The sequence below is a fragment of the Pipistrellus hanaki genome (genome assembly GCF_964339955.1).
Source record: "Pipistrellus hanaki genome assembly, chromosome: 4".
NCBI classification, from domain to species: Eukaryota; Metazoa; Chordata; class Mammalia; order Chiroptera; family Vespertilionidae; genus Pipistrellus; species Pipistrellus hanaki.
Genome location: NC_140506.1, coordinates 32,826,557 through 32,843,634, shown reverse-complemented (window position 1 = coordinate 32,843,634; position 17,078 = coordinate 32,826,557). Strand labels below are relative to the sequence as shown.

Here is a 17,078-nt window from a genome sequence, read left to right as displayed (position 1 = left end):
ACCACTCATAAGATTAAATAAATACTAGAGGGGAAAAAAGATATATTTGAAGGCTTTTCTATTTACTTCAAGAAGAGAGAAGAGTCAGTTTCTTGTGCTGAAATACAAGTGAAGTCTTACACTGTAATTCACTTGAAATGTATATTATATCTCTGTTCAAGTATCACTGAATAAAACTAACGTGAATCTGTCAAGTAGCAATGTGATTGGTGGGCTGGTTTCTATGTTCCATCACTCTCATAGTCTTCTATTCTCATGTCTTCTTCTTCCATGTCACCCTGGGCTGAAAAGGGCTGAGGCTGGCTGGCAGGCAGTTCATTCCCACTATTCTGACTCAAAGGCAGAGAGCAGGTTTCAGGTTCCTGGGTTTGAGCAGATTCTCCCACTGCTTCCTCTGAAGGCTGTCCTCCGATAAACGGGGCTTCATCTCCACTTTCTGGGTCTATCAGTCCATGCTCCCTGTCCGTCAGGGCTTCCATTTTTAATCTACAGATTGATGACATGGGCATTAATAATAACCAAAGGAGATTCTTTTATACATGTGTGTGAAGATTATGAAACCATCTCCTGATGCTTTCATTTACCTTCATCCTATTCATTAGTCAGGCCCTCTAGTCTATTTAACAAAATAAAAAAAAGTACAAGGTAAATGAAAACCTGTGAATAAACCATTACAACTTATGATACAAACGAATTGAATACTATCTTTTTTTTTAATATATTTTATTGATTTTGTACAGAGAGGAAGGGAGAGAGATAGAGAGTTAGAAACATCGATGAGAGAGAGTCATCGACCAGCTGCCTCTTCTTGCACACCCCCCACTGGGGATATGCCCACAACAAGGTACATGCCTTTGACGGGAACTGAACCCTGGGACCCTTCAGTCCCCAAGCCGACGCTCTATCCATTGAGCCAAACCTGTCTCGGCTGAATACTATCTTTAATAAAGAGTTATTACAAACTAATAAAAAATAGAAGAGAAATGGGCATAAAACATGGAACTTACAGAAAAAAAGCACCAAAAGTAACTAAATAAAGTATTCAACCTGTTTCATAATTTTAAAAATAAAAATGAAAATAGGCCAGGACCGGTTTGGCTCAGTGGATAGAGCGTCGGCCTGCGGACTAGAAGGTCCCGGGTTCGATTCCGGTCAGGGGCATGTACCTTGGTTGCGGGCGCATCCCCAATAAGGGGGTGTGCAAGAGGCAGCTGATCGATGATTCTCTCTCATCGATGTTTCTAATTCTCTATCCCTCTCTCTTCCTCTCTGTGAAAAATCAATAAAATATCAATATATTAAAAAAAAAAAAAAAAGAAAAAAAAGAAAAGAAAATATAAGCTATTAGTCCTGATCCCATAGCTCAGTTGGTTAGAGCGTCATCCCAATATGCTAATGTTTTGGCTTTGATCCCTGGTCAGAGCACATACAAGAAGCAACCAATGAATGCATAAGTAAATGGAACAACAAATCTCTCTCTCCCTTTTTATGTCCCTCCCTTAAAAAACAAACAATTTTTCTCATCTTTTAAACTGGCAAAGACCTTTTAAAATGAGACGACCCAGCAGAAATCAGTTTGGCTCAGTGGAGAGAGCATTGGCCTTCGGATGGAAGGGTCCCAGGTTCGATTCCGGTCAAGGCATGTACCTTGGTTGTGGGCACATCCCCAGTAGGGGGTGTGCAAGCGGCAGCTGAGTCGATGTTTCTCTCATTGATGTTTCTAACTATCTGTCCCTCTCTCTGAAAAATCAGTAAAATTTATTTTAAAAAATAAAATAAGATGACCCAGTGGTGGCAAGAGTTAGGAGAAAAGAAAATGCTAATACACTGTAAAAGGACATAAAATTGTCAACATGTTCTTGGAAGCAATCTGGCAATATAGAGCAAAGGACTCAGAAAGATGTGTATTCGGTGATTCAGCTATTCCATCCTCTATAAATAGTATTTCATGTGCATGATGATTTAGCTATAATAAAGGCTGTGATAAAAGTAGGAAGCTAAATGTAGAAAAATAAGGTGCAGGTGAATTATAGGAAATTATGCAGCTATTAAAATATGAAGCTAAATATTAATATTTAACATCAATATGAATCAAAGATAATGTTAAATGTCATCATCAATGAAAGATAACAGTACTAGGCATTGTAATAGGTAGCATTGACAAAGTCAGATAAAGTACATAAACTATTAACAATGATTAACTCTTTTTAATTCTTTTAAATGCTTATGTGCAGCCCTGGCTTGGTGGCTCAGTTTGTTGGAGTGTCTTCCCGTACACCAAAGGGTTATCCACAGTCGAGGTCGTATGGGAGGCAACAGATCGATGCTTCTCTCTCTCCCTCTGTCTCTATCTTTCTCTCTCTATATATATATCCTCTTTCTCTCTTCCTGTCTCTCTAAAATCAATAAAACATATCCTCGGTGAGGATTAAAATGAATAAACAAACAAATGCTGCGAAACAGTTTTGGCTCAGTGGATGAAGCATCTGTCTGCGGACTGAAGGGTCCCAGGTTTGATTCCAGTCAAGGACATGTACATTGGTTATGGGCACATCCCCGGTGGGGGGTGTGCAGGAGGCAGCCGGTCAATGTTTCTCTCTCATCGATGTTTCTAGCTCTCCATCCCTCTCCCTTCCTCTCTGTAAAAAGATCAATAAAATATATATTTTTAAAAAATAAACAAATGCTTGGGTGTATAATCTGACCTTACAAATAAGCTAAGAAGAAATTAACTAAAAATATTGTGTTAATCACTGACATTAGCACAGAAACAATTTTTCAATAAAATGAATGGTTTATCACTCTATAGTATCTGTATTTATCAATTGTTTGGATTTTCTATGATAAGCAAATAAAAGATAGTGCTTGGTCATTGTAGGCTTCAAACATAGGCAAGAAAATCTCTTGATAGGAAAACTGAAAAGGTGTTTCCAGATATGTAAAATTTGTTCAACTAGATGATTTCAAAGATTCTCTGCCTTTGTGATTCCATGATTCTATTTAGTCTGATATTCCATTGTAAGCTGGTGAAAACACTCTTTTGTATATAATGAAATGTTGGTCTACAATGCAATCATGGTCTTTAATCACTGGGCCCAAAATGTATTTCTTGAATTTTACAGATAACATTTATTGATTGTACACTGGAAAAATAACATATTCAGTGGACATTTCAGTAACAGTTCTTTGAAAATTAAAATCATCAGCTTACCTTCCAAAGTGTCGATTCAGAGGAAGCCTTCCAATATCTTGGATAAAAGAAATCTGAGCTGAAACAGAGATTTTAAAAAAGCTTTAAATAGACATTTCTCCAAAGATATATAAGTGGCCAATAAACAAAGGAAAAGATGCTCAAAGTCATTAATCTTTAGGAAAATGTAAATCAAAACCACTAGATACCATTTTATACTCCGTAAGGTGACTATTATTTTTAAAAAGGAACACAAAAAGATTTGGCAAGAATGTAGAGAAACTGGAATCCTTTTGCACTGCTGCTGGGAGTATAAAATGGTGTAGCAGTCAGCGTTTCCCAAACTTTGACATATGTGTACCCCTTCTATAATTTTCGTAACGCTGAGTACCCCTCGTACTCATCAGAACGTAGAATTAGGCGCAGCTAAGCACAGTGCAGTGCATATCCCCACCAAACTCCGGTGCAACGCGCACCCCCACCAAACTCTTCCCGAACACCTGGGGGTACGCGGACCACACTTTGGGAAACACGGGAAGGCAAGTTCCTAAAAAAATTAAAAATAGCATTACTATATGATCTCACAATTCTACTTCTGGGTATACATCAAAAGAACTAAAAGTAGAATTTTTAAAAAGTTATTTGTATACTCTTGTTTATATAGCAGCACTATTCACAGTAGCCAAAGGTCAGAAGCATCTTCAGTGTACAGATGAATGGATAAACAAAATGTGGTAAGTTAGTGTTTAATATGTATAGTTTCAATTTTGCAACATGACAAATTCTGGAGATTGGCTGCCCAATAAGGGGAATATGCTTAACACAACTGAACTGTATACTTAAAAATGGTTTAAGATGCTAAATTTTGTTATGAGGAAATATGTGCTCAAGAAAATCTGCCTGGCCGGCATAGCTCAGTGGTTGAGCATCAACCTATGAACCAGGAAGCCACAATTCGATTCCTGGTCAGGGCACATATCCGGGTTGGGGTTCAATCCCCAGTGTGGGGTGTGCAGCAGGAGGCTGATCTATGATTCTCTCTCATCACTGATGTTTCTATTTCTCTCTCCCTTTCCCTTCTTCTCTGAAATTAAAAAAAAAAAAAAGCACCAACCCTCTAATTATGTGTTTCTGGTGTGGACAACAAAACAAAACAAAACAGAAAATCTAACAAAGAGTCTGCAGCATTTGAACTAAGACCTGCTTCCTCTCTTCCTCAGCTTTAGGGAGACTTCACTCCAGTTGGGTGCAGCCAAGAACACAGGGCTCCCTCCTGGTGAGTGTGGTCAGCCCCATCCACAAGATGGAACTCTACTCCACGCCAAGCCAATCGGAGACTACCTCCAGCTGAACACCCACCAGGATAGTGGTCAGGAATTTGCCCAGGGGGAAACGGCATTCCATATGAAGGGAGAGCTCTGAAGCTCTGCCCAAAGGAACTGACTTTATTTAAGAGTGTGGGAAAGTTCAAGCTTAAGAGACATCTTAAAATAAATGCCTCCTCTTAATCAAGAGCAACAAGTTGAATATAAGTCAGCTACTTCATCTGAAAGAACCAGAGAAAGGGACCAAGAAGAGCCCGCCTGGGGTCAGAACACACATGAGATACCATGCCTCAAAGTCTACACCTGCCCAATTTAATTCTATCAGACTGGAATAACTTATGTCACTGGAACTGTTGAAACTGATAAACCAAACTGATAGCTAGTAATAAGTAGAGGGTGATAGGTTGGTTTGATGTCGAACAAGGCAGACAGTTTAACCAAGAAATAAAGCAAGGAGAAATAAAATCAAAGTGAGCCCTGCTAAAACCACTGTCATCACAAGACGACTCTGGGCATGCCCAAGGCTGAGCACTTTGAGAATATTTCATCAAAATAGTTTAGCCAAGCCGGGACCGGGTTCGATTCCGGTTAAAGGCATGTACCTTGGCTGCGGGCACATCCCCAGTAGGGGGTGTGCAAGAGGCAGCTGATCGATGATCCTCTCTCATCGATGTTTCTAACTCTCTATCCCTCTCTCTTCCTCTCTGTGAAAAATCAATAAAATATATTTTAAAAAAATAGTTTAGCCAAGTTGGTAAACAAATAAATAAGCAACAACAAAAATAAACCCAGAAGATGAAGGGAAACCTGTTTTCAGAAATGCTACAACGTATTACCTAAAACAGGGGTCTTCAAACTACGGCCCTCCCGCAGAGGAGTCTGATCCGGCAGCCAGGTTTTTTGGGCAGTGAGCGCAGCCGAGGTGTTACAGTAGGAATTAGTAGTTCATATAGTCCGGCCCTCCAGCTCTCTGAGGGACCGTGATCTGGCCCCCACTTTAAAAAGTTTGAGGACCCCTGACCTAAAACATTGAGACTACGCAAAGAAACAAGAAAGTATGTACAGGAAAAGAGGTAAGCAATAGAAAAGGAGAGGGCCCAGAATTAAATTTAATAGAAAAAGACTTCAAAAAGCCATTACAAATATGTTCAAAGAACAAAAGGAAACTCTGTTAAATAAACAAAGGGAGGGGGAAAGTAGACAAAGACATAGTGGGCATGAATGGTGATGGAAAGAGACTTAACCTGGGGTGGTGAACACACAATATACAGATGATGTATTACAGAATTGTACAACTGAAACCTATATAATTTAATTAACCAAGGTCACCCCCATAAATTCAATAAAAATTTTTTAAAAAGTCTCAGAGGGAATGCAAGGGTGAGAGAGTGGGTAAAGATTAAAGAAAGAACTTATATTCATATATGCATAACCCATGGACATGAACAATAGGGTGGTGAAGGCCTGGATTGGGGGTGGGATCTGAGTGGAGGAGGGCAATGGGGGGAAAAATCTGTAACACTCTCAACAATAAAGATTTAAAAATAATAAATTAAAAAATAAATAAAGGGGAAAAACTTAGTCTCAGTATTATATAGCAACTAGAGGTCCAGTACACGAATTTGTGCACCAGTGGGGTGCCTGAGGGGACTGGGCCGAAACCGGCTCTCTGAAATCCTCCTAGGGATCCTCCTGGATTGCGAGAGGGCGCAGGCCAGGCCGAGGGACCCCACCAGGGCATGATCAGGGCCAGGGAGGGACAACGGGAGGGCCCTTCTTGCCTAGTTCCAATTGGGGTCAACTGGGCTCCAAGGCATGTCTGGCCTGTTTCTGCCCAGTGCTGATCAGCATGACCCCAGGAGCAATTTAATCTACTGGTCGAAGTGTCTGCCCCCTGGTGGTCAGTGCACATAATAACAACCGGAAGTTCTGCCATTTGGTCAATTTGCAGATTAGCCTTTTATTATACAGGATGAGTTGACCTACAAAAACAATGTTATAAAACACTACTTCTTGGGGAAAATAACCCATATTATTACCTTGATTTCTCATTGGAATGGTTAGCAAAGCGAGATATGGTAACAGCTGAGTTTGGAGGCATAAAGCTGGTAAGCAGAAGTCAGAAAAAAGTGCTTTTGCTGCCAGGCAATTTTCCCGATACTGTATGGAAAATAAAAAAAAGTGAAAGAAAAAAAAATAGTATTCCTAGACACACTAAGTTTATTATATTACAAAAGTGTGTAGGCTTATATGCTACAAATATACTTTTATCTAATGAGTTGTTTAAAATGATTCTAGCATTATTTAGTACAACATTTTACCAACACAACCATTTCACATTTGACATTACAGCAATAAAAAATATTTTATGCCAGACAAGTATGGGTCAGTGGTTGAGTGTCAACCTATGAACCAGGAGGTCAAGGTTAGATTCTCAGTCAGGGCACATGACTGGGTTGCAGGCTTGATTCCAGTAGGCAGCTAATCAATGATTCTTTCTCATCATTGATGTGTCTCTCTCCCTCTCCCTCTCCCTTCCTTTCTGAAATCAATAACATACATTTAAAAGAAAGCAATACTGATTTAAAAAATACTTTAGGTAGAATGAAAAATACACTTAAAAATCAAAAGAATTGTTTATGGCCCTGCTGGCCTGGCTCAGTGGTTGGGCATCAACCTATGAACCAGGAGGTCACAGTTTGATTCCCGGCCAGGGCACATGCCCAGGTTGCCAGCTCGATCCCCAGTATGGGGTGTGGAGGAAGCAGCTGATCAATGTTTCTCTGATCATTGATGTTTTTATCTTTCTTTCTCTCCTTACCTCTCAATAAAAATATATTAAGGGGACCCTTTCCCCTCCCTACATTGTTCTTCAATAAATCTCCACCTTTGCTATACTAAAATACACACACACACACAAACACACACACACACACACACACACACACACACACACGTAATTCACATGCCATAAAGTTCACCTATGGAAAGTGTAGAATTCCTTTATTTTTATTTTTTTACCTTTTTATTTATTAAAAACCATTGGGGTTTGTGCAATGGCCGAAAACTTGATCCTCCTCCTTGGCAATGAGCAAAGCCTCGGGCCTTGTTGGAATGTATCACACCTCTTGTAGCTATTGACGTACTATATTCCCTGAGTAAAGAGCGTGTCTAAAAAAGAAAAGATGTGAAATAAAGAAAACATGAGATTTATAAAATAGTACTAATGGTATTTCTGACACCAAAAAAGGACTAACCATACTTAGCCTTTTCTACATCACTGTAGGCCTAAAAATAATATGCTACAAGATTACTTAAAACAAATCCAACTAAGAAACAACATTCAAATGCTATGTGTAAACTCTGATTGGATCTTGGATGAGAGTGGGAAAAATGACTTTAAATGCATTTTTGAAACAATAGGGAAATCAAAATAAGGACAGTATGTTAATTTTCTTAGGTGTGAGGCTATTATGCTTGTAACAGAGTAATGTTATTATGGATGCTTAAGTATTAAGTGTCATGATGTTTGTAATTACTTTCCAATTATTCAGTTAAAATAAGTCTGTAAATACACAGAGATTAAACAAATGTAGCGCCGGGACCGGTTTGGCTCAGTGGATAGAGCGTCGGCTTGGGGACTGAAGGGTCCCGGGTTCGATTCTGGTCAAGGGCATGTACCTTGTTTGCAGGCATATCCCCAGTGAGAGGTGTGTAGGAGGCAGCTGATCGATGACTCTCTCTCATCGATGTTTCTGACTCTCTATCTCTCTCCCTTCCTCTCTGTACAAAAATCAATAAAATATATATAAAAAAATAAAATAAAAAAATAAACAAATGTAGCAAAATGTGAAAAACTGGTAAGCAACAGTTAAAGTTATACAGATACTCACTGTACTATTCTTTTTTAAAAAATTTAATATACTTGATTTTTTACAGAGAGGAAGGGAGAGGGATAGAGTTATAAATATCGATGAGAGAGAAACATTGTTCAGTTGCCTCCTGCACACCTCCAACTGGGGATGTGCTCGAAACTAAGGTACATGCCCTTGACTGGAATCGAACCTGGGACCTTTCAGTCTGCAGGCCGACGCTGTATCCACTAAGCCAAACTGGTTAGGGCTGTACTATTCTTTTAATTTGTCTATAAATTGGGAAATTTTAAAATAAAAAAGTATAAAAAAATTAAGCAAATACAATTGCTGAATAATGAAACTCTAAATATGATACACTATATCAAAATGTTTTTATCTTTTCTAGTTTTATTAATGCTATTTCAACATTTATAATACAGAAATATTAACATATCAAAAGTGTTAACCAATGGGACTTTCTATGATAGAAACGTTTTGTATATGGGCTGTTCAATATAGTTACTAGCCACATGTAAGTAACAAATGCTGGAAATGTGACTAGTGTGACTAAGAAACTGAATTTTAATTTAATTTAATTGCTGGATGTGGCTAGTGGCTACTAGCTTGGTCATTTGTTAAAATGTTAAGAAAGCCCAGACAGTGTGGTTCAGTGGTTGAGCATTCAATTCCCAGGTTGCGGGCTCAATCCCCAGCGTGGGGCATGCCAATCAATTGTTCTCTCTCATCATGGATGTTTGTTTTCTCTTCCTCTCCTTTCCTCTTTGAAATCAATAAAGATATATTTTTTAAAAAGTACAAATTTTATAGTGAATAATTTCAATTTGTATAGAAAGTAGTAGTTATTCTCTTTCTATCTACTTTTCAATGGCTGTCAAAGTTTCTGTATATTAATTTTATAATCAGAAAACAATTTTAGAAAAAATTAATGTTATTTTATCACCAGGAAAATCAAGTTAACTGCTGAAGCTTCATTACAAACACTGAGTTGGATGAAATAATTTTCTCATAGCTATTAAGAAGTTATATAAGTCATGTCAAGTAATTAAGAATAAAAATAAAAAATTTTCCCACAATTCTGATAAGTATTAAAAAACAAAAACATTTAAGTCAAATGGTCTTACATTCCAGTCACCACTGATGATATCTGCGAAACTCAGAAATTCACTGGCTCTCACAAGATCATCTACTTCCATGAAGAAATCTACGTAGTTTTGGTGAAGATATAAATTAAATAAATCTCCTGGCATGTGTGACATTTCTGCTACTTCCTATAACAAAAACAAAACAAAGCAAAACAAAAAAATACATACATAATTTTGGTAAAAATGCTGTGGTCAAATGTATATGTCCACAAATGTAAATATTATATGTCTTGTAAGTAGTACTTAGTGTTATTAAAGATTTTATACTTTACCTCAGGATGAACAAGTAATGTATCCCGTTCATACTCTGATAAATGGGAGGGCAATCGAGGAGAGTCTATTTCTGTTACAGATGCTCCTATAAAAAATTTCCAGATCAAAAACATCTTTATAATTATATAGCACCTCTCATTTGAAGTTTTTCAACACTTTAGGAACATAAATGCAAAAATACTAATTAAACTGTTAAAAATAACTGGAAGTTTATGTGAGTTGCCTCGCTATTAAGAAAAATGTAGAATTCTGATGTCTGGATTATGGCATTTCTAGAATTAAAGCACTCCACATTTCATCTTTCCAGCTCTAAGTTGCTTTCTTCTTTTTATTCTTATCTCAATATAGAGGCCTTTACAGCCTATTTACTATCTGGCAGATGATATTCTCTGCAGGAGAGAAGAAGAAACCCAATCCCCTAATACAGAAGGTTATAAAAGAGTGTCGAGGAGGAAAAGGGTGGAAGGAAAGGAATCAGTGAATGGCCACTAAGCTCCAGAGGTCAGAGGAGCCAGAGACAGAGTGTCCTCATTTCCACCCAAGTGATGCCTGTTTCATTTTCCTCAGGTGGCACGAAGGTTTCCATTTAGAAATCCCAATTTTTTATAAGAATGATAGACACAAAGCAGGTGTAAAAGGCATTCACAGATTTTTAGGAAGATGAAAAAACAGTAGTTTGAAACAACTGGGTTTTTGGCAACCAGAAAACAGTCTCAAATAGTAACGGGCCTGATAGCATGAGGTTTCACTGAATTATTTCTATCATTTTACAATCCACGGTTATTTGCAGCTATTTTACAAGAGATTTGGACAACTGAGAGAATGTTGAGGATACTGTATAAATAAGACTTTTTTATTGCTTATCATGAATTATTATTTAATATATTTTATTGTTTTTTTTACAGAGAGGGAAAGAGATAGAGAGCTAGAAACATCGATGAGAGAAAAACATCAATTGGCTGCCTCCTACACATCCCCTACTGGGGATGTGCCAGCAACCAAGGTACATGCCCTTGACCAGAATCGAACCTGGGAACCTTCAGTCTGCAGGCCAACGTTCTATCCACTGAGCCAAACTGGTTAGGGCATCATGAATTATTTTTTGTTATAACATATAAAACTATTCTGAACTATAGCAATGGGTTTTTCCTCTAAAACTCTGTGTAAACTATTTTCTATAAAAATTGCACCAGATCAATTTAAAAAAATAAAAAAGAAGAAATCTCCCCTGGCTGGTGTGGCTCAGTTGGTTGAGTGTCATCCCGTGCACCGAGAGGTCACTGGTTCTATTCCCTGTCATAGCATAGGTCCAGGTTGCAGACTCGATTCCTAGTGGGAGGCATGCAAGAGGTGGTAGATAGGTGTTTCTGTCTCTCTCTCTCTCTTCCTTGACCCTCCCTCTCTCTCTAAAATCAATACAGCCTGACTACAGTGGCTCAGTGCTTGAATGCTGACCTATGAACCAGGAAGTCACAGTTCGATTCTTGATCAGGGCATAATGCCCAGGTTATGGGATTGATCCCCAGTAGGGGTCGTGCAGAAGGCAGCCAATCAATGATTCTCTCTCATCATTGATGTTTCTATCTCTCTCTCTCTCTCCCCCTCTCCCTTCATCTCTGAAATCAATATAAAATATATTTAAAATCAATACAAACATTACAAAAGAAAAAGAAATCTCCATTTTCTTCCTTCAGGATCTTAAGACGGAAAACTGATATTTTCCACGTAAAGAATAGGAGTTTGGGATTTTATTGAAAGAAGAGACAATTTGGGAGCTTAGAGATGGGAAATGGAGGAGAAGAGGCTGAGGAGAAGCAGTCATTAAAGTCAGAAGAGGGTAAAGAATTATTGGGGGGGGGGGGGGGAGAAGAGGGAAAGGAAGAACATCACTGGTTGGGGACAGAGCTGCTAGTGAAGGGACCAGAGAAATGCAAGAGAATCCAAAGAAACCTGAAGCTACCTAGCAATCTGCTTAGGGCCCTGATGGTAAGAAGACTTGGGCGACAAACACTTAACACTAAACGTTTAGGTGGATTGATGCCTAGTAATTTTAAAGACTTACAGATATTGATATGGCCTAGAGTACTTCATTTTTGGTTTAATCCCACTCATATTCCAAAAATACTCTATCTGGGTAAATACATTTTCCTGTGTAGGCCTTGCCAAACAGCATCTGACCTAGCTCTAACTCTTTGTTATAAAAGAAACAAATACGTGATATTTAAAAATTTTTGGTATTTTACTTCAGTTGTAAGAATAATATCTAACAAACTTTAAAAAAATGTATAAGTTTTCTTACTTTTGCAGTATAGTATTTTCCCCAGAGCTCTGAAGAGAAAGAGAGAAACATCTTTTCCACCAATAGCTTGGACCTCTTGATTTTCAAAAACCTTATCAGATTTTTTTCTTCGTCTTGATTTTGACATCACAGCATCTGATTTTAATGAAGACATTCCTTTTTTCCTTGGGCATAAATTGTTCCTTCCTAAATAATATATACCCAAGTGTCAATATTTAAAATAAAATTAAAATATGCAAGCTAAAACTGAGAACACTTCAGATATAGTTATACTAAGTATTCTAATTTAAAAATATTTTCTATATAATAAACAATAATTATAAAATATCTGAACTGAGTCAGAGTCCTCTTTGAGTTACTAAACTATTAAAACAGAGTAAATGTCATCTAAAAACACTTCATGACACATTTCAAATTTTCACATATACAAATGAGACATTCTTTAATACAGTCATACCCATATGACTTTGATTTCTCAGTGTTTTGTGCAAGATACTGTTCTTGGTACATAATATGTATTAACTAATTTAATCCTCATAAAAACCTTGTTAGGAAAGAACTATTATTAGGAAAAGAACTATTATTATACAGGTTAAAGAAATGAGGTATAGCCAAAACCGGTTTGGCTCAATGGATAGAGCGTTGGCCTGCAGACTGAAAGGTCCCAGGTTCGATTCCGGTCAAACATGACTGCGGGCTCATCCCTCATAGTGGGTGTGCAGGAGGCAGCTGGTCGATGTCTCTCTCTCATTGATGTTTCTGGCTCTCTATCCCTCTCCCTTCCTCTCTGTAAAAAATTAATAAATATATTTAAAAAAGAAAAAAAGAATGAGGTATAAAGAAGTTAAGTAACTGGCTCAAGGTTATCATTTAGTAAGTGATTTGAATCCAGGCAGCCTGGTTCTACAGCCTATTCTTGATAACTAGTATTCTTTTTTTTTTTTTTTTTTTTTTTTTTAATAAGTTTTTATTTTTCATATTATTACAAATGTTCCTTTCCCCCCCACCCCCACCATTGCTCTCCTCCACCAGGTTCCCACCCCACCCTCTGCCCTTTCCCCTCTCCCCATTGTCCTCATCCATAGGTGCACAGTTTATGTTCAGTCTCTTCCCACGCCCCCCTCTCCCCTTTTCCCCAAGAATCGTCAGTTCACTCCCCTTCCATACCTCTGATTCTATTATATTCAACAGTTAATATTGTTCATCAGATTTTTTAAATTTCCTTGGTTTTTAGATTCACTTGTTGATAATTACGTATTTGTTGTTCATAATTTTTATCTTTGTTTACTTTCTCTTCTGAAAGAACCCCCTTCAGCAATTCATATAATTCTGGTTTGGTGGTGATGAACTCCTTTAGCTTTTTTTTATTAGTGAAGCTCTTTATCTGGCCTTCGATTCTGAGTGATAGCTTTGCTGGATAGATTATTTTTGGCTGTAGGTTCTTGCTATTCATCACCTTGAATATTTCTTGCCATTCCCTTCTGGCCTGCATGGTTTCTGTTGAGAAATCAGCTGACAATCGTATAGGTGCTCCTTTATAAGTTACTACCTTCTTTGCTCTTGCTTCTTTTAATATTCTCTCTTTATCTTTTGCTCTTGGAATTTTAATAATGATGTGTCTCGGTGTGGTCCTCTTTGGATTCCTTTTGTTTGGAGTTCTGTGCGCTTCCTGGACTTGTAAGTCTAATTCTTTCACCAGGTGGGGGAAGTTTTCTGTCACTATTTCTTTCAGTATGTTTTCGATATCTTGCTCTCTCTCATCTTCTGGGACCCCCATAATTCTGATGTTGGTTCGCTTGAAGTTGTCCCAGAGGTTTCTTACATTATCTTCAATTTTCTGGATTCTCTTGCCTTCTAGCTTCTGTGGAGGAGTGTCTTCTGGCTCTTTATGTTCCAAATCTTTGACTTGATTCTTGCGATCTTCCCTTCTGTTTTTAGGACTCTGTAGAATATTTTTTATTTCAGACAATGTATTCTTTATTTCTTGTTGATCCCTTATCATTTCTTGTTGACTCCTTATTAATTCTAGTTGATCTCTTTTCATATCCTCATAGGCCTTATCCATCTTTTCTAGGAAATTCTTGAAAAACCTTATAAGCGTAGATTTGAACTCTATATCCAGACGCTTTTTGTCCTCCATTTCTTTCATTTGTGATCTATTTTGTTGTCGCATTTCGCAGTTACAGATGGGATGGGGTTTCAGGGTGGAGCCTGCAGCTTTGGCTTCCGTCAGCCCCGCCCTATGCGGGTCCTTCAGTGCTCGATGCTGGCGCCTCTGAGAGAAAGGTGCCCTCGATTTTCGCCTGCTACCAAACAGTCTATGCTCTCCCACAATGAGCCCGGTATTGGGGTTCAGTTCAGTTGGAAGTGGAGTTGGAGGTGGCGTTCACAGCAGTCTGGAGCCCCAGTCTCCTTCCCGTCAGGGCAATCCCGCGGCACAGCCGACCGTCCCTTCTCTGGGGGCAGTGTGCGCGCCTCCGGGACCTCCTTTCTCCGCTACCCCGGGGTTCCGACTTACAGCCCAGCTCCCTGTGGCTGAGCCTGAGTCCCCGGGGTCTGGCCCAGAACTGGGGTTCAGAGCAGTTGGGGGCCCAGCACAGTCGGAGTTTTATCTCCTTTCCGCTAGGTAACGCCCGCCAGGCACTCGGCCTCCCTCCTCTCCGGCTCCGTCCTCTTCGCGTGCGCCGCGTGTCTCCGTACCTTAGGCTTTTACAGCTCCTCCGTGCTTCCTTCTGGTTTTCTCCTTGCTTCTTGTTGTAGGATTTCCAGTCAGTCGACTTTCCTGTAGTTCTGGGTAATGTCCATTTTATATTTTAGTTGTATTTTATTAAAATTGTTGTGTGCGGCTGCGGCTAGTTGCCTACCCGAGCAGCCATCTTGGATTCTCCGATAACTAGTATTCTTTATTACCTCTAATGATGTGGTCAGTCTCCAATTTTGAGTATGTTTGTGTTCAAATTTTATTGATAATTCTATTGTTTAAAACTCAAAATATATCATTTAAGAAAATCAGCCTGGAATAGTAGAAAGAACACAAGATATGGGTTTGAATACTAATACTGTTTCTTTCATTAGGCTGATCTGAGAATTAAATTAAAAAACATATAATTGGTAATACAGTTCCTGATCTATTAAAAAACTTTTATTTTCTTCCCTGTACAATTTCTGAGCCCAGAGCAATAATGTTAAAAATGGTAGTTAGGACCCAAAGTGGCCCACTTCAATCATTCTAACACATAATTTCGGTAGTGAACCTAAAGATCATTTACCTTTAAGTTTCTACAGAAAGCAGAATTGTTTTCAGTTGTGTCAGGTTGCCTATTTCTCTACAGTTATTTTGAAAAACAATGTAAACCAGATGAACATGTTACACTTATGGGTAGAAATTAGTATTTCAGGTTTATTTTGAGAGCTCCAAGATTGCTTTTAATTTTTTTATGGTCATTTCTAAATATTAAGTATCAACATTTGTTCAATGTTTTCTGATTAAGACTGTGTTCAGTGAACTATGACTACTGGAGTAAAAATGCAACTCATTGTGGGGCTATCTAATATCACATGGTTGTGCAACCCCCTTTTACATAACAGTAAAGGGAAACTAATTTGTTAAACATATCATATATAAATTATTATGAAAGAAGTTCAAAACTAAACCTACATGAGCACAATATTATTAAATTCATTAACAGCTGGCCATTTATTGAGCCCTTAGAATGTAGCAAGCACTGCAATAAATACAAGTATTACTTCGCTTACTCTTCACATAACGAGACTTTTTTTATATAAAAGGTGAGAAAATAGAGGCACAGAAAGATTTAGTCACCTGTAAAATTGTCACTGCTAAGTGGCAGAGCCAAGGTTTTCACCCAGGAAGTCAAATTAACTTTCAAAGGTAAAGTAGAAAACTGCATAAATGAATCAGGTTTTGTCTCAGATGTACAGATACATATGATGTCATATTCATAGGGGTCTGTGTATACACATATGACATCGACTCAATAAAAAAAAAATAGTAAGTGGAAATAGGTATATATCAATTATAAGTTAAAATATGTTTAGTTTGATTTCATTTCATGAACAACTAAGAGAGAGCAGTCACCTATACAATGCTGTAAGAATGTATCTTCCAGGTACCTTTTGAAGAAGAAAACTGGAGGCTGTTTATTGCACTTCTGATGTCACCAGAGCATCCTTGACAGAGCAACTCTAGAGAAGTTTTATCAGGGACGGTACTATTTCCTCCATTCTGAAATGAGAAAATTAAAAATCTTAAATGTTTTCTAAATAAAACACATAACCAAAAATTCCCCTATTAATTTAGTTATGCTCATATAAAGAATGTAGGTTTTTTTTCAAGAAGATATTAAAATATCACAAGTAATCGAAACATACAGAACTAATCACATTTAACATTTATATGTACTTTTGCTAGTATGTGTAGATTTATGTATATGTGTACATTTTGTTGTTTCAGACAATTGCTTATTTTGTTTTGCACAGTAAATTGGAGTCAGAACAAATTTCAAACCTGATTCTTAACAGTTGTGGAATATTATGTAAATTATTTGCCCCAAAGCTCAGTTTCCTTACATGTAAAATAGGGATAATGTACCAATTTTATATGGTTATGACGAGGTTTAATAAGATCAGGTATGTAAATACTTTATATAGTGACTGACACACATAAAGAGCTGAAGATATTTTAGCATTATCGTTTAAGTTTGTATATTATTATTTTTAACTTGGCATTTAATTGTATTATCCCATGTCACTAAATATTCTCAAAATACTAATTAATGATGTAATGGCTCAACTGTATAACTGCTTCATTATTGTTGGACTCTGTTCCTAATATTTCATTATTAGAAGTTGTTATTCAGTTAAGTGCTCTACACAAATACATTGTTTTAATATTTAAAATAACCCCTTCCTTGGTGATTTCCTTCAATTTCTGTGATCCCAGCAGTGCAAAAA

The 17,078-nt window shown here is 37.7% G+C and overlaps 1 protein-coding gene across 4 annotated transcripts in view; it reads right to left on the bottom strand.

Annotated features, from left to right (window-relative positions):
- Positions 1-218: 218 nt before the first annotated feature.
- The window catches only part of RAD17 (RAD17 checkpoint clamp loader component), a 30,927-nt gene continuing 14,067 nt past the window's right edge, over positions 219-17,078 (bottom strand). For all 4 annotated transcript variants that reach the window (XM_084880905.1, XM_084880903.1, XM_084880906.1 and 1 more), the window contains 8 exons: positions 16,239-16,350; positions 12,105-12,290; positions 9,805-9,890; positions 9,512-9,658; positions 7,537-7,686; positions 6,555-6,675; positions 3,212-3,269; positions 219-486 (listed from right to left, as the gene is read on the bottom strand). In XM_084880905.1, coding sequence (XP_084737031.1) covers positions 222-486; positions 3,212-3,269; positions 6,555-6,675; positions 7,537-7,686; positions 9,512-9,658; positions 9,805-9,890; positions 12,105-12,290; positions 16,239-16,350 — 1,125 coding nt within the window. In that variant the 3' untranslated portion in view covers positions 219-221. The remainder of the gene's footprint in view (positions 487-3,211; positions 3,270-6,554; positions 6,676-7,536; positions 7,687-9,511; positions 9,659-9,804; positions 9,891-12,104; positions 12,291-16,238; positions 16,351-17,078) is intronic.